This window comes from Melanerpes formicivorus, unplaced genomic scaffold (assembly GCF_026170545.1).
Source record: "Melanerpes formicivorus ecotype bairdi unplaced genomic scaffold, bMelFor1.0.p_v2 SCAF_18, whole genome shotgun sequence".
NCBI lineage: Eukaryota > Metazoa > Chordata > Aves > Piciformes > Picidae > Melanerpes > Melanerpes formicivorus.
Window position 1 is genome coordinate 11,686,851 of NW_027142370.1, and position 17,858 is coordinate 11,704,708.

At 44.5% G+C, this 17,858-nt stretch overlaps 1 protein-coding gene across 7 annotated transcripts in view; it reads left to right on the plus strand.

Annotated features, from left to right (window-relative positions):
- The window catches only part of RGS12 (regulator of G protein signaling 12), a 98,361-nt gene that overhangs the window by 72,690 nt on the left and 7,813 nt on the right, over nucleotides 1-17,858 (plus strand). For 3 of the 7 annotated variants that reach the window (XM_068149636.1, XM_068149643.1, XM_068149641.1), the window contains 4 exons: nucleotides 91-187; nucleotides 2,008-2,084; nucleotides 2,604-2,757; nucleotides 5,593-6,213. In XM_068149636.1, coding sequence (XP_068005737.1) covers nucleotides 91-187; nucleotides 2,008-2,084; nucleotides 2,604-2,757; nucleotides 5,593-6,213 — 949 coding nt within the window. The other 4 variants (XM_068149637.1, XM_068149639.1, XM_068149640.1 and 1 more) reach the window with 4 other exon arrangements.

Genomic DNA, 17,858 nt, shown 5'->3' on the forward strand with positions numbered 1-17,858 from the left:
TTTCTCTCCTCCAAAAAATGTCAGACTGCATAAATTTGTTCTGAAAACAGCTTTTTCTCTTATTATATACAAACTGTGATCCGACTTTAGAACGGTGAGCAGGAACCACTTGATCTTGGTGTCCCTATATCTAATCTGGATGGTCAGCGGGTGGTTCTGGATGAAAAAGAGCCAACAAAGGGTAGAGGTAAGTTGAGATAAAGGCTTTTGTTTCTGATGTCCAGTCAGTTTCATACATCTTAGAATCATAGAATCGATAAGGTGGGAAAAGTCCCCAGAGATCATCAAGTGCAACCTGTCACCCAGCACCTCATGACTATTAGACCATGGCTCCAAGTGCCATGTCCAATCCCCTTTTGAACACCTCCAGGGGTGGTGACTCCATCACCTCCCTGGGCAGCACATTCCAATGGCCAACAACTCTCTCTGGGAAGAATTTTCTCCTCACCTCGAGCCTAAACTTCCCTTGGTACAGCTTGAGACTGTGTCCTCTTGTTTTGGTGCTGGTTGCCTGGGAGAAGAGCCCAACCCTCACCTGGATACAACCTCCCTTCAGGTAGTTGTAGACAGCCATAAGGTCTCCCCTGAGCCTCCTCTTCTCCAGGCTAAACAATTCCAGCTCCCTCAGCCTCTCCTTGTAGGGCTTACTTCAGTCAGTTGCTTCTCTTAATGGGACAGTGAGGTACATGTGATGAAATTCAGGTATGTCACATGTAGCCTCTGTTCTTTTTAACTAAAAATGAGTGCAGTTTGTTAGGACTGAAGATGAAATTCATCTGTTCATAGAATCCCTAGAACTACTTAGGTTGGAAGGGACCTAGGTGATTGTCTACTTCAACCACCCTGCTGTGGGCTGGGACACTTCTGATCTAGACTCAGCTGCTCAAGGCCTCATCCAGCCTGGCTTTGAACACCCCCAGGGTTCCACATCCAGGCATCCACAGCCTCCCTGGGTGGCCTGTTCGAAAGCCTCACCAACCTTGTACTGAAGAGCTTCTTCCTAAGATCCAGTCTAACCCTGCTCTCCCTCAGCTTCAAACCATTCCCCCTTGTTCTGTCTTTAGACACCCTTCTGAAAAGTCCCTCTGCAGCCTTCCTGTAGGATCCCTTCAGGTACTGGAAGGCAGCTGTAAGGTTCCCCTGCAGCCTGCTCTTCTCCAGGCTGAGCAACCCCAGCTTCCTCAGCCTATTCTCATAGCAGAGATGCTCCAGCCATTGGATCATCTTTGTGGCCCTCCTCTGGACTCACTCCAAGAGCCCTGTGTCCTTGTTGATAGCAAGCACTTTACTGTTGCTCTAGGAAGTTTTACACTGGTAATACTTGAATATTTGACTTGCACTCAGCCATAGATTCACACCCATTCATAGTGCCCCCTTGTCCTGTCTCTAGACACCCTTCTGAAAAGTCCCTCTGCAGCCTTCCTATAGGATCCCTTCACATATTGCAAGGCAGCCTTATGGTCCCTCTGAGTCTTCTCTCTCAGCTGAACAACCCCAGTTAGAAGCCGACCAGGAGGATATGGCAATGTCTAGAGAAGAATTGATTCATAGAACAGACTGGGGAAAGAGTCTCCATCACCTTTCAGTTGGTTTTTTTTCTGCTGAATGATTTTTTTCTTGTTTGCTCTTTAAATTCTGCATTGTAGAATTACTAAATGAATGATTGGCTGTTTGATTTAAATCAACTGAAAAATTAGGAGTACTTTAAGTGAAACATCAGCATCTTTAACTCTTACTTTAAACTTCAACTCTTACTTCAAACTTCAACTTTTTTATTACCAGCATTAGGAAAATGTGAAGATGGAGGGAGACCCTGCTAGGTGTTAAGTGATATCAACAGTGCTCACTCTTCATTTTCTGAGGACACCTTTCGTTTTAAAGCCAAAGTTTGTGGTTGTTTTTTTTTTCCCAAAGCAAAATACCTGGTTTGTGCATCATTGTTGCTTAAATATAACTTCAACTGGGAAAGGATGTGTTTGTAGTTATGGAAGGTGTGTTTCTGTTCAGTGTTTACAGATAAACAGAAAGGTGCATCAGGCAAACCGACTGCAACTGTAACCACTTCAAGAAGTCAAGTGTCCACCGTAAGTCTCCTGCCATGATTTTTGTCCCTTGGATCACCTTTTGTTTCCTTCTGGAATTCTATACTAAAAGCTGCCTTATGCATCAGCCAAATGCTGTAACTAGACTGAGGGTAGCTATAATTCATCTGACATTTCCCCACTGTCAACAGCATTTCTTTGTGAGAACTTTGTCTTCATGACTATGAGTCAAAAAGCTCTCTGGCTGTGTTGTCTTTGTTGTGTCGTGTCTCATGGGCTTATCTATATTTGAAAGCAGCTGAATTAGTCTGAAATTCAAAGGCCCTTTCTGTAATGTGAATTCTTCAGAGTGAACAACACTCCATTTGTTGATGCCTTCTTGGGGGAACTGCTATGGCAAACGTTCCGTGCCATGCTCCAGTTTAAACTCAAACGTTTGTTGTAGTGGTGTTCAGAGAACTGTGTTTGCCAAATAACTTTTGTTTATTCACTTAGACCATATTATGTACAGAATGATACAGCTTAAATGTAAGTGGTACCTTAACTTTCCTTCTAATGCAGGGAGAGGGAAGAGCACTAGGAAAGTCTAATTCTATCAAAATGAAAGGAGAAAATGGAAAAAATGCTAGGGAAGTCCGGCTGTCAAAGAGAGAAGACTCTATTGCAAAGATTGGGAAAAAAAAATGTCAGAAAATAAATTTGGATGAAGCAGAGGGTATGTGAACTTTATAGCTTACATATTAACGTAAAGTAGTCTTAGAGCAATGAGATTTTGTGTCTGTGTAGCTAAAGGTGCTGTGTGTTTAATGCTGCGTTGTGAAAACCATGGTCATGATCCTTCTGTTTTCGTTCGGTACCGTGTTTGAACTGTGACACCGCTGAAGCTGAGGGGCAAACGTTCAGGATAGCTGCAGCTAGGTGTAGGTGCCTGGTGGGGTTTGGCAGAGTGAAAGCTGCCTGATGCAGGTAAAGTAAGAAGGAATTAGTTACTCAGTTGCAGTTGAATGTCCCATTTGATACCCTTTGCAAGCCATGTAGAAGCTTGCCTTTCTCTTCACCTTTAGATAAGTCTTCAAGTCACTGAAAGGCATTCTGCAAAAGGGTGTAGACCCTAACTTGCTCAGGTAAGAAGTTTTGACAATTATCTGCTAAAGTCTCTGACAGTCAGGGCGGCACAAGCTGATGGCTGTGAGGAGCTGTGGTGGGCATGAATAAAAGCTTAGTTTCCATTCAGTAACTGCTCTGCTGATTAAAAGTAAGCAAAGGCTTCTTGTTAATTTTGTACATTCAGAGTCCCACTTTTACCTTTAATTACATCTGAATAGATTTGGTGACATCAGTGGAAAAAACAACTTCTAAGAGAATTTGTGTTCTCATAGAATGGTGCCCCTGGGAGAAAGAAGGAATGAAAACCATGCAGCAGTAGAAATCTTGACACTGCCCCCTCTGCCCTGGGGTATTAAGTGAAGCAATTGCCTGGCTTATCAGTCCTGCATGTTCCTCCCTATTCTCCCAAGTAGAAATCAGAGGACAGATTTTTCTCCCCCCCCCCAGATTAAGCTTTGCTGCTGATGTTACCTAAAAAGCATATCCATCACCTGGTTATGCACAGCTACGCAGCAAATTGAGTGTTCACCTGTGGCTAAATGCCCACTGATGGGAACTGAGAGAGGTGCTGTGGCTGAAGCTTTAATTGCTTGATAGATGTTTTGATAGATGTTTGCTAATTGAAGTGTTATGACCAACCAGTAGTGCACTTTAAGATTATTTTCTGTTGCTTACTATTTTGTTAACCTGTTTTCCCTATTTTAATGTTTTCATTTTTCTTCCTAGGGCTGAGTAAAACATTTAACATAATTTGAAAACTTCAGAATTCAAGGCTTTCACACTTTTTTTTTTTTCCCCTCCCCCCTTTTCTTTTTGTTTTTCTCTTTTATTTACTTTGAAGCTTGTGACATTTGTCCACGTTTGGGAAATCCCTGCCAAATATTGTAGACTTCTTTTAATGACAAAAAAACAACACCCCCCCCCCCACACACTCAATCAACAACTGTTCTATGAAGTTTGACATTTCAATGGAGACATTTATTATTTCATTTCATTTTGGGTTTGGTTTTGGTTTTATTGTATGATGCACATGAGAAATGTTGCATGTTTTAATACGCACCCTGCCATCTTGCAAAACTTTGGCAATAAGAAGCGCTTTGAAGCTTCCACCTTGGCTGTGTTCGGGTTGTTATGGCATCTGACAAAGCATGTTACATAATAATAATGATAATAATAAAAAAACAATTAAAAAAAGGAGGAAAAAAAAAAGCAATTTTTAGAAATAGAAATTCAGAGGCTGCCAAATATGAATAGAGGGGGTAGGGACAAGGTCATACAAGTGCATATGGTGCTGAGTTAGAGCTGACGCTAAGGCTCTGCGCTGCGTTTTGCAATGGCTTTTGCTTCAAACAGTATTTATGAGCTGGGCTGAAGCTGTTTGATTCGAAGTCATCTGTTGGAGATGGCCGTTTTAAAGCATTTTTTTACATATCCTGGGGTTTCAGTGCTTTCTGCTGGAAACCTGAGGACAGGCAGAGCCTCTCTGTGCTGGGGAATGAAGTATTTTTCTATTTAGATGTGGGGTTTTTTTTGTACCAAAGAGTTTGCTTATTTGTCGCAACGCTTCTGTTTTGAGGAGTGGTATTATTCTTGGCTTCTGATTGCTTAAGTTTCTTGTTGCCAAGTTTTGAGACTTTCTAGAACAGTGGTGATTTATGATGACTCTTATTTATCATATAAAAGCATATTAAACCATTTGACATCATTAAGGACATGATCAGAAAATCACTTCTAGTTGTGCTAAAGACTCTGTGAAGAAGCTGCCCCATGGCTTTTAGCAATGGCTCCTTTGATGGCTGTTGACTGCCTGCATGCTACTGATTCACTGCAGCACAAAGTAAAGAGGGGTTACTTCAAATCATCATCTGATCATGCCCTGTGATGATAGCATCCTGGGTTAAAACCACACCATGGAGTTAAACTATGATAAACTATTACTAAGCTGAGAGCAATTTAATACAAGGAGGAAGTTTGCAACCTTTTGCATCTTTGAACTTTCACGTGGCGTGGCTGGTTTTGAGTTAAGATGGGTAAAAAAAAACACAAACCCCAACCCCATCCAGAACATAAAAATGTGCACCCATTGTCAGTAAGAGCAGAGCCTTGTCTTGTACAAAGAATTCAAACGTCCTTTGTGTGTGTACAGATTTAATAAGCGCATAAAATAGAAGATGTGCTCAAGGCTCAGTGAGCTGCAGCTGTTCTACACTGCAAACCTCTGACAATAGCAGGCCTGATGGTCTTAATTATAGAGATGCTAGCGAGCAGTGCTGCCATTGAAAAAGTTCCTCATTACCATGGGATCTTCTTTCAAGGCAGCATTGAGAGAATTGAAGATCTTCATGGAAAAAAACAAACAAACTAAATGTGCTGAAAATTTGCGTTGTAATGGCATTGCACTTTCTGACAAAAACTTGTCAATTTTGGGTTTTTCCCCCAATAGAATTTTTTGAACTCATATCCAAAGCACAAAGTAACAGAGCAGATGACCAACGTGGACTGCTAAGGAAAGAAGATCTTGTTCTTCCTGACTTTCTTCGTTTACCACCCACTGGACCGCCAGAACCATGCTCATCTACTCCTGCGGGCCCCAAGGGCCTCCACAGGCGAGTTTCAAAACACGACGGCAAGGAGGGATGCACATCACCGAATGGAAGGCAGGAGCCCACCCAAAACTCCAGTGAGAGTTCAGTTAAGAAAGTGGGTTACTCAGAAAAACATAAATCAGCTTTGACAGCGCTCCACAGCCAGAAGACTTTCAGTCCTCCTTTTAGCCCTGCCTTGTCTCCCATTCCGCATGCCCAGGAAAGCAGTGCAACAACAATATGGAAAAGGCAGTCCAGGGAACTGCAAGCTGAAGGCATACAGATGGTAGATGATGAGAACGTGGCAGACTTGACTCTTGTGGCTGAAGGAGATATTAGCAGCCCTAACAGCACTTTGCTCCCGCCGCCACCGACCACCCCACCGTCAGACAGCAGTAAGCTCACAGAAGCCAACTACCCACCCCCAACTCCTTTGGCAGGTAATCAGGAAAAATCTGGATATCAAAGATCCAATTCAGGTATTTCTAGATTTTAATAGTCTTTTCCTTTTCTGTACATCTACTTTTCCTTAGCAGCGCTGTTAATCAGTATTTGGCACCCATTAAACCAAGGGGGAAAAAAGAAAACCAAACAAAACAATAATAATTCTCTCTGCACCTTAATTGTTTTTTTTTTACAAACAGAAAAAAAACAAAGAAACAAGGAGAAAACTAAGAATAAAATTCACTGCCTTAGTCTGTGCTAACTGTAAGGTTTCTGGTTGCCTTTAACAATGTCCTTTTTGTTCGGCTTTGGCACCCGGCCACGAATGGCCACGTGCAGACAAACCTTTAAAACGCATCCATATGCTGTAATTATCTCCTCCTTTTCCCCTAGGAGTACAAAACAGGATAGCAGGCAGCATTTGGAGCTCAGTAGCTCTGCTGCCTTCCAGCTTCTCCCGCTCCATTTGTCGTAACGAGCTACGTGATTAGGGTTTGGGAGTTCTGAAGCGCTTTAGCGGGGACCCTAATTAGGTGGTGGGGGAAATTGGAGTGGTGTTTGTGATTAAAATTGGCAATGGAGGAGCAGCTTGCATTTAAAAGAGAAGCCAAAATAAAAAAAATAGGCATTTCTCTAATAAATTAGGTATTAGTGACTAAAAATAGACTAAAAAGGTTGGGGTTTATGGTGTTTTATTTATTTATTATCTATATATATATATATATATTATTTTTTTCTTAACCTGTGCTTTGCCACACAGAGGAATGGCATCTCCCAGAGTGTTCAGAGGTGAAATAGGTAATTTTAAAGACAACATGTGAGTTGTTTTTGTTGTGTCCTTTTAAAAGGATGTAAGTGTCATGGTCTAGCAATATCACAGAGCAATATTAGCCTGGGGCTGAAGTGTGGAATTTCTTTCTAGACACGGACTCCACAAGGCGTTGCTATTACCAGGAGCAAAGAGTTTGAGGACAATGGGTGTTGGGACACTGACATTTTCCAGTCATTGCACTGTACATTTTACTGTAAAATAGGAGAAGAGGTATCTATGTGCTACATTTATTTTTGATGTGTCACAGGCAGACGGTGCCATGATTTGTATGATCACACTTCTTTGTGCCGTGGCAATATCCATTGGAGTCTATTTATCTTTTTACACAGAGTATTTGATACTGTTCTTGATCTGTATGGCTGATGATCTGTAAATATTCCTTTGGCTGTTGGATGCTTATAAATGGCAATGCAAGCGATTTCAGCCTCTTGGTAACTTTGAGAAGCAGAATTCCTTTCGTTAGTAGTATTTGAGAAAATGTTCTATATGCTCTACCACTTAATTTCTGAAGCTGAGTATTGGACAGACCTTGTACCCAGTGCCTATGACTGCCCAAGCCACCAGATGTACTTCAGACCTGTTGATGTGTGTATGCATAGATCGGTGTTGGTGTCTTGCTGATCCTATGACAAAGTGTACAACCCTAGCTATTGATTTGCATAGGTTTGGGTTTGGTTTGTTTTTTTTTCAGTGGGAACTGTTTAAAACAAGGACCATTTGCACTTAAAAAACCCCACAGACCCTTCATGAATTGACAGTATTTTAATGCATGCCATACATTTCTGTGTAACCACTGAGCTGTAGCTTTTCCCCTCCCCCCCCTCCCCCTTTCTCCCACTTTCTACTTTTTACTTTGTAGAAATCTTTGTGTAGTTTTCACATGTATTTTGTATCTTTGTTCTCTCAGGAGTAATAAATTCTAGACCTAGTTAAGCAAACTGGTTTTAAGCTTTTGATTTTGTTATTTAAAAGGAAAAAAAAACCCAACAAACCACCAACAGTTCTTTCAGTCCTGGATTCTGAATTCTGATTGAAATTGTCTACTTGTGACAAGCAGATTCATAGATGTGAACCAACAATTTACTGTGAGGCAAAGCTGACTGATGTCTTTGTTAATGATCCAGGGACCAAAGGGCAGACGCTGTCTTGAGATGCTGCTGGGTCACATGTGGAATCCATAGCACTGACATGTGCACCAGAAGGCAGATAAGACAAGAAATGGCTTTTAAATGAGTCAGAACAAGAACTCCTGAAAGGAGAACCTCTTCCATCTCTGGGTTCTTGGGCTAAACTCTGTATTCACTACTTTCCTTCTTATTTGAAACTAAAGCAATTCTTCCCTGCTCTTTAAGAAGTGAGCTGGTGATCTTGGTTCATCTGATGTGGAGTAACCAACATAACCACCTCTTGATTGGGTGCTTGGGTAAGAAATGAAGGGTTGGATGGGTGCTGGAGACCACACTACCCTTGCCATTCTCCTGGGTCCTACGTAACAGTACTGTGAAGCCCAACGAAAGCCAGCAAAACTACTGCAGAGAGGCTTCTCATGCTGTTACTTAGGGCTCCTTGTGCTTTGGGGGCTGCAAAGGGAGCTTTTCCAGACGTCACTGTGCTCCCACGTGGTCGTGGGCCTCCATGGAAGGAAATGAAACAGCTGAAAGTCCTGCAGCAGTTCCCCTTTGAAAATTGTTCAGACTTTGCCACCACGAAACAATTGCTGCCCTACACATTGAATTATTTGCTTTTGATTTGCAGATTTTTCATCTTCATGTTTCCCAGCTGCTCTCCTCTGCTTTCACTGGTGATTGTGGTTTGCTTTCCTGTCCTGATCACCTACGAGAGACCTTGAAGTAATGAAACAAATGGGTTTTATTATTCCAGAGCAATCTTTAGTTTCTCTTAGCTGTGTGACAAACCAAATTCTATCTATTTATTATATTTATTTTGTTTTTTGGAGGAGCAAGAACAACCTGAAAGAAAGGTGGGAAATGCCTTCTTTTTGTGCTTAACAGCCTTATTGCTTTCACTAGCTACTCCACGATCCTCTCAGAGTACACTGCAGTTTTATGGGAACTGCCTTCTGCAAAAGAATGGTGATTTTATGGGGGTGGGGGGGTAAAAGTGTGGGCTGAAAGAAAACTTTTTCTGTTTTCATAATTCCATGGAGTTTGCTTGGAAAGACTCTTCAGTGACATGCAGTGATTCTAATAAAGGATGCTGGAACCTACCTCCGGTTAAGAATCGATATTGCAAAGGACTCATTTATAATGGCTGCTTTTTTAAGTGCTTTAATGGTTCTCCATTCACAGTGGGGGGAAAGAATACATTTCTGATTGGGTTATTGGACTCAAAATGAGGGGGTGAAACGAAAAATGATGACTGCATCCTGTAATGTGAGCTGTCATCCTGCTTCCAGGTTGGTATAAAGACAAATGAGATTCATAGGATGGTTTGCGTTGGAAGGGACCTCAGAGGTCATCCAGTTCCAACCCCCATGTCATGGGCTGGCACACCTCCCACCAGCCCAGGTTGCTCAAGGCCTTCAATACCTCCTGGTGAGGGGCATCCACAACATCTCTGGGCAACCTGTTCCAGTGTCTCACCAGCCTCACTGGAAGGTGATCTCTGCTTGCGGCATGAGTTGGAATTGGGGTTTATATATAAAGGGAAAAGGGCTGAGGGGGAGGAAGTGAAAGGCCCTTCCCAGCTGAAATGATTCTGGAGAAGAGGAAGCTCAGGGGTGACCTCATTGCCCTCTACAACTACCTGAAAGGTGGTTGTAGCCAGGAAGGGGTTGGTCTCTTCTCCCAGGCAACCAGCACCAGAACAAGAGGACACAGTCTCAAGCTGCACCAGGGGAAGTTTAGGCTGGAGGTGAGGAGAAAGTTCTTCACAGAGAGAGTCATTGGTCATTGGAATGTGCTGCCCAGGGAGGTGGTGGAGTCACCATCCCTGGAGGTGTTCAGGAGGGGATTAGACGTGGCACTCAGTGCCATGGTCTAGTCATGAGGTCTGTGGTGACAGGTTGGACTCGATGATCCTCGAGGTCTCTTCCAACCTTAGCGATACTGTGCTACTGTGATTCCAAGCAGTCCCTCACTGGCAATTCACCAACCACAGGCTCTTGCAGCAAAGCCAGGCTAATATCCATCCCTGTCATGGATAACCTGGGAGGGTTTTTTTTCATTTGAAGACCTAGAAAGCAAAATCTGAGCGGTGGAAAACAGCAAAGTGAGGTTTGTGTTACTTAGAGCTTTCAAAAAGCATTTGCTGACAGATCACAGAACGACAAGGGTTGGAAGGGACCTTTGGAGATCACCTTATCCAAGCCCCTGCCAGAGCAGGACCACCTAGAGCAGGTTGCACAGGTCAGCATCCAGGCAGGTCCAGATCTTCTTTCAAGAGGTGAAATGTGTTTGCACTGGAGTAACATTGAGCTCTGAAGCAATTACCAAAGGAGGCTGCAAGACGAGAGTCAGCGCTGACTCTAGCTGCATTACTCAGCAAGGGAAAAGGTTGATGTATTGGTTTTTTTTTGACAAGCTTGCCAGTTCTGGCAGATTCCCCACTTGAAACATTGGGGATTTCTGGAATCTGACAACCAGTTGTGGAAAGTGCTTCCTGCATGCCTCTGCCTATCATGGTGCTTGTACCCATCTGTGGAAGAGAGAACCTCGTAATTGTGTGGTGGAATTGGCTTGAAGTGATGCTTTTCATTTCTGAAAGTGTTAAAATACTGATTTAATCTCTTTTGGGTTGTTGGCTGGTTTGGGTGGGGTTTTTTTTTGTTGGGTTTTATATCATTGCATGGTATAATCTAGGTGCTTTGAATGTGGACCAGTTTTTTCCCAGGGTCATGTTCATTACCCAAGTGAAAAATAGCTGTCATGGGAGGAGGAAGTCTTTCCAGCCTTGAGTCCTCTCCACAGCTGAAATTGTTGCCTCTGCTACAAATGAGGTGGGAGCTGGGATTGCTTAGCCTGGAGAAGAGGAGGCTCAGGGGAGACCTTATTGCTCTCTACAACTACCTGAAGGGAAGTTGTAGCCAGGTGGGGGTTGGTCTCTTCTCCCAGGCAACCAGCACCAGAACAAGAGGACACAGTCTCAAGCTGCACCAGGGGAGGTTTAGGCTGGATGTTGGGAAGAAGTTCATCCCAGAAAGAGAGATTGGCCATTGGAATGTGCTGCCCAGGGAGGTGGTGGAGTCACCATCCCTGGAGGTGTTTAGGAAGAGACTGGATGGGGTGCTTGGTGCCATGGTTTAGTTGATTAGTGTTGGATTCTAGGTTGGACTCGATGATCTTGAAGGTCTTTTCCAACCTGGTTACTTCTATTCTATTTAGTCTTGGCAGCAATTAGGGTTCTTCAGCCAGTGCCACCTCATCCTGCAGCAATCCAGGCTGAAGGTGTCCAGAGAGTAGATTTGATTCCACCAATTGATTTCTTACTCCTGTCATTAAAAAACAAAAGGGTTTATTTTATTTAGTGGTTGCTGTTGTTTTCTGTTTGTTTTACTTTGGTTGGTTGGTTGTTTTGCATTAAGGACAAGGAATATTTTTGTGGAATTCAATGGAATTGAATTGTGGAATTCAATGGAATTGAGTATCTCCTTACCAAGCAAGGAGATACTTTTCTGAGTAGATGCACTGATTGGATCCATTGATTTGGTTGAATAAAGAGTTTATTCAAAGCTCTTTTTTACTACTAGGTGTATAGGTCATTGCTTGAGAGGAAGAGCCAGCTGGGGAAAAGCAAAGCATGGTGAACTCTGGAATGATGACTGAGTAACAGGCCAACACCAGGCACAAACCCAGGCTGGGTACAGAGTGGATTGAGAGCAGGTCTGAAGAAAGAGACTTGGGGGTGTTGGTTGCTGAGGAGCTCCCCAGGAGCCAGCAGTGCCCTCATAGAGCCCCAAAGGCAGCTGTGTGCTGGGCTGCAGTAAGGGCAGTGTGGCCAGCAGGGCAAGAGAGGGGATTCTGCCCTTTGACTCTGCTGAGACCCCACATTGAACAGTGCATCCAACTCTGGTGTCCCCAGCATAAGAAGGACACAGAGCTACTAGAGTGAGTCCAGAGGAGGTCCCCAAAGATGATCCCAAGGGCTGGAGCACCTCTGCTGTGAGGACAGGCTGAGGGAGCTGGGGTTGCTCAGCTTAGAGAAGACTCCAGGGGGATGTCAGAGCTGCCTTCCAATACCTGAAGGGATTCTATAGGAAGGCTGGAGAGGGACTTTTCATGAGGGTGTCTAGCAACAGGACAAGGGGGAATGGTTTGAAGCTGGGGGAGAGCAGGGTTAGCCTGGATCTTAGGAAGAAGTTGTTCAGTACCAGGGTGGTCAGACTCTGGAAGAGGCTGCCCAGGGAAGTTGTGGCTGCCTCCTCCCTGAGGGTGTTCAAAGCCAGGTTGGATGAGGCCTTGAGCAGCTGAGTCCAGTTGAGAGGTGTCCCTGCCCACGGCAGGGAGGTTGGAGGGGATGATGTTTGAGGTCCCTTCCAACCTGAGCCATTCTATGGCTGTGGGAGATAAAGAGTGAATTTAGACTCTATGAACAGTTACTTTTTTTGAAGACACTGCTTTGTTTCAGGAATAGATGGGCAATTGTCTCCTCAAAATAAACTTGCTTCCTTTCTTGTTGGAAAGGATTCTTTCAGAAATGGGAGGGTTAGCAGCAGTTCTGGGATGGCTTTGCTTTGAAAGATAAATTATGCAGAAATTAAATGCAGAGTTGGGCTCTCAGAGCCTGGGGCTGGCCATTGTTCCCAAAGACAAAACCACAACTGCCAACTGCTCCTCTTTGTTATTCACAGCCAGGCTGTAGTAGGCTTCCACTGAGCAGCAGAGATCAGGTAACTTCAGGGGCAGTTCTGAGACTCACTTTTTGGCTACTAAACTTGTCACTTTCAGGGGTAATGAGCTCCAGGTTCAATAACCTGTGTGATAGTGAAGGAGATGAAAAGTGATTATTCCTAGATCTTCAAAAAGTCCAAATAAACCTTTGTTTTTGCCCTAAATTCTAGAGTATGTTACATAATGTTTGACCTAATCCTAGCAGGGCTTGAATTGGAAGGCACCTTAAAGATCCTCTAGTTCCAACTTCCCTGCCATGGGCAGGGGCAAGTCCCACTAGAGCAGATAGCTCACAGCCTCATCCAGCCTGGTCTTCAACACTTCCAAGGAGGTTGCATCCACAGCCTCCCTGGGCAACCTGTTCCAGTGTCTCACCACCCTCATAGTAAAGAACTTTGTCCTAATGTCCAAATTAATCTACCCTACTCTAGTTTAAAACCATTGCCCCTTGTCCTCTCACTACAACCCCTTGTCAAAACTCCCTCCACAGCTCTCCTGCAGCCCCCTTCAGGTACTGGAAGGCTGCTCTAAGGTCCCCCTGGAGTCTTCTCTTCTCCAGGCTGAACAGCCCCAACTCTCAAGGTGTCTTTGTAGGAGAGGTGCTGAGACTCTCCAGCCCTCTGATCATTTTTGTCTCTTTTAGAGGCAGTCCAGCTGTGTTCCCTTTGAGAATCGAGGTAGCCACAGGAAAAGCTGATTGAAGCAGACATTTAAGAAAAGGAAAGGCTTATGACTTAAAAGATGGAAGAAGAATGTAAATAATTGGTTTTAACAATGGTGGTTGTCCTGCAGCTAATTGCATGCTTACTGGTGCTGTGGAATTTTAGAGAAGCTAATTGGATTCTGGATCAATATAAAGAAGCACCCATGGGGTTCCAGCAGTACTGAGGCCCAAATCTGTTAATCCTCTATTAATCAGAGCCTGATTAAGTGGGAGAATTACATCTAGTACATGTCTGGGATCAATAACAAACAAAGGAGGAGCGTTGTGCTAAGAGCAGACAAGCTGCAAGTGAGGAAGGCCTGAAGGGATGCTGGTTTCAAATGTGAGCTTCTCTCAGTCAAGCAGGGAGGCACAGCCTCTAGACTCTCTGGAGGCACAGCCTCTAGACTCTCTAGAGGCACAGCCTTTAGATGTTGACTTGCTGGAAGGTGTCCAGAGAAGGGCAACAAAGCTGGGGAGGGGTCTGGAGCACAGCCCTGTGAGGAGAGGCTGAGGGAGCTGGGGTTGCTTAGCCTGGAGAAGAGAAGGCTCAGGGGAGACCTTCTTGCTCTCTACAACTACCTGAAGGGAGGTTGTAGCCGGGTGGGGATTGGTCTCTTCTCCCAGGCAACCAGCACCAGAACAAGAGGACACAGTCTCAAGCTGTGCCAGGGGAAGTTCACACTGGATGTTAGGAAGAAATTCTTCATGGAGAGAGTGATTTGCCATTGGAATGTGCTGCCCAGGGAGGTGGTGGAGTCACCATCACTGGAGATGTTTAGAAGGAGACTTGATGGGGTGCTTGGTGCCGTGGTTTAGTTGATTAGATGGTGTTGGATGATGGGTTGGATGTAATGATCTTGAAGGTCTCTTCCAGCCTGGTTTATTCTATTCTATTCTAGACACACACTGTCTGCAGCTACCTTAGAGGGGCTAGAGTCAGCAGGGGCTTGGTCTCTTCCCCTTAGTACCAAGTGACAGCATGAGAGGAAATGGCCTCAAGTTGTCCCAGGGGAGGTTTAGGTTGGATATTAGAAGAAACTTCTTCACTGAAAGGGTTCTAAAAGCCTGGAACAGGCTGCCCAGGGAGGTTGTGGATGCCTTGTGCTGGGCTGTTGAAGATCAGGTTGGATGAAGCCTTGAGCAGCCAAGTCTAGTTGAGAGGTGTCCCTGCCCATGACAGGAAGGTTGGAGGAGATGATGTTTGAGGTCCCTTCCAACCTCAGCCATTCTAGGATTCTATTACCACTAGGGACAGGTTTGTGGTATGGAATCAGAGATGAGAGCAGTGTTTGCCTGATCACCTGCATCAAAGAACACACCAGAGTCTGATTACCTGATGAGGTTTGGGGATGCTCTTTATGCCAGTAAATGACTGGCTCCAGGAACTGTTCCTGAAAATATCAGTGGTTTCTTGTTCTGAGAGTTACAGGTATTAGGAAATACTTCAAACAGATTCTTATCTGCTCCAAGTCAGCACAAAATCATTAAAGCAGAGGTCATTGTCTTCAGTTGAGTATCTGACCCTCTCTGACATTAGAAGTTGAGTTCCTGGGATCAGTGGTATGGAACTCAGCAGAGTGGTGGTGTTAGCTTCCAGCAGAGCTGAGAGCTTTCTGCAACAGTAAGCGATGTGGATGAGAACAGCAGCAAAGGCAGAACGCTGAGGCAAATGCTGAACCTACATGGAAGAGGTGTCTGACTGTGTGAAACCACAGAATGCCAGGTTGGAAGGGACCCCAAGGATCATCTGGTCCAACCTTCCTAAGTAACAGTAGAGTTGAAATGAGCTGGCCCAGCACCCTGTCAAGCTGAATCTTAAAACTGTCCCATGGTGGGGCATCCACTGCTTCCCTTGGGAGATGAACACCCTGGAGGTGTTCATGGCCAGGTTGGATGAGGCCTTGAGCAGTGTGGTCTAGTGGAAGGTGTCCCTGCCCACGGCAGAGAGGTTGAAACTAGATGATCTTCAAGGTCCCTTCCAACCTAAACCATCCTAGGAACCTATGAGTGAATCATTCCAACGTTCAACTGTTCTTGTGGGGAAAAAGTCCAATGGGAATCTCCCCAGCAGTAACTTGTATCCATCACCCCTTGTCTTTTCTGTGGGACTCCTTGTAAAGAGGGAGTCTCCATCTTCTTAGCAACCAAACCACTCTTTATTTACTGGTCCATGGAAATAGTGTTGGGATAATTATGGAGTTTGAGACACTTGTATATGAAATCCACTCAGGGTGGAGTTTCAAGTGCAGAGCTCATCTCTTACAGTGAAGCTTTTAATATATATATATATATATATATAAAGAGATAAATATGATGTGAGTGGAATGATTCTGAGTGTCAATTGCTTAGAGCAGCCTGCATGTGCTGGGTTTCAGATCTCAGTTATGCCTAAAGAAGTGAAACAACTAAAATTTGGCACAGTGGATCTAGGAATCATGGTCAGAGAAACAGCATCGTGGCAAGGTGTTGTGGGTGGACCTTTAAATCCCAAACATCTGCATTGGAGTTATGATTATTTGGTCCTATCATCTGCATTTGGCAGTTGATGATGTTTCTGAAATTGCCAGGGGGGGATTGAGAGCTCAATTTGGCTGGAATGTGGCCCAGCACTCCCTTGGCCCAAAACTAGGCTTCTGAGATCTGGCTTAGATCTGACTTAGAGGTTGGACCAGATGATCCTTGAGGTCCCTCCCAACCTGGTATTTTGTGAATATTTTGTACAGGAGAAGAAGAATTCCCTTTGGCTTCCTGTGAAGACCCTTTTCCATATCATAATGTAGAAGTCAGAGAATACACAACCCCAAAGTATCAGGAAAAGAGAAATATTGGGAAAGGCAGCCAGGAGATCAGGCCAAACACGGCCTGATCCTTCAGCTTTTGGACAATGCAGCCCAATGCCCTTAGCCTTCTAAGCAGGCATTTAGCTGCAAGTCTGTAATAGAGCTGCTCTCCAGTTTAAAGAGAGAAGATGACATGTATCAGCCCATCTTTAACCAGCTGGAACATATTAAAGGGAGCAGGCACCCAAGAAAATTCCCTTAGAGCTGCATGGAATGCTTAGCAGGGGGAGGTGCAGATTACAGCAGGCATGGTGATGCTATTCCAGTCTGTTTGGAAATCAATCTGTGCAGCTCCTGCTCGGAGCACTGGTGTCTCTTCCCCTCTGAAGTTAGGTAGGGCGTTGGACAGATTGGATGCAGGACACTGTAAGGTCATTCCTGACGTGCTTTGTGCAAGGCAAAGAGTGCACAGAGGTGTCCACAGAACTTTTCCTCACTTCACTGCAAGGGGCTGGGAAAAAAAATGTCATCTGTGGAAGCTCTCTGCACCTTAGCTGGTGCCCAGCATAGCCCAGTGTTTGTTACTCAGAGGACATGAGGAGACCAGTGCAGGAGTGCTGTAGGCATCATCTAATCCTCATTATAAAGCTGCACTGAGCACATGGAAATCTGGAGTCTATTTTAAACCTCCTTAGCTCCATTTATACACCAGCTATTCTGGGGAACCTTCCCTATTAATTATGCTAAATAGCCTTGCTGCATGAATGCTGTGGGTTTAAAAACAAGGGGGGAAAAGCCACATTATTTATTTATCTATTTTGGTGTGTGTGTGCAGTGCTAATCTTGAAATCATCCTCCTCTGGGGTAGGTGAGCCAAGGCCTTTGCTGTCCTGCCAGGTGAAGAGAAACCATCTTCACACTGTCATCCTTTAGTATTTCCCTCTTCTCCTGGACCAGTGTAAGACTTTCTCTGCTACTGCCCTGCCTCTAGGAGGAACTTATTAGGTGCTTCAGAGGGATTGCTGCTGGAAAAGGCTTTGCCAGAAAAGCCTGCCCATAATGTGGATTGATTTGTCATCAGATGGGCTCATGTCTTGTGAAGCCCATGAGCTAACCTTGACCTTCTTTTTGCTTTGCTCCTGTTAGAACTTGCAAGCCCAGTTGCTGAGTGGTGACTCAGTGTCAGCATCATTCCAAGACTTAATGACATTTCTTATATTTAGCTGGAGAAAGGCTTAGCAGCCCAATAAATACAGCAGCACTTCCACCTTCCAGAGCGTTCCTCAGCAGCAGTTTCCAGCCCTTTCATCTGCTGTGCCCTACTAATGCAGGCTGAATCCTTCGACTCTGGAAAGTGTTTCAGCTTAGCTCAAGTCAGCAGGGTCAGGAGACCTTAGGCCACCAGCAAAGTTGTTTCTTTACAGTACATTTAGCAGAAGGATGGGTTCCCAGTCCTAGGCCAGCTGGGTGACTCAGTGCAACTGATTTGGGGTGATTTCTCATTTAGAAATGA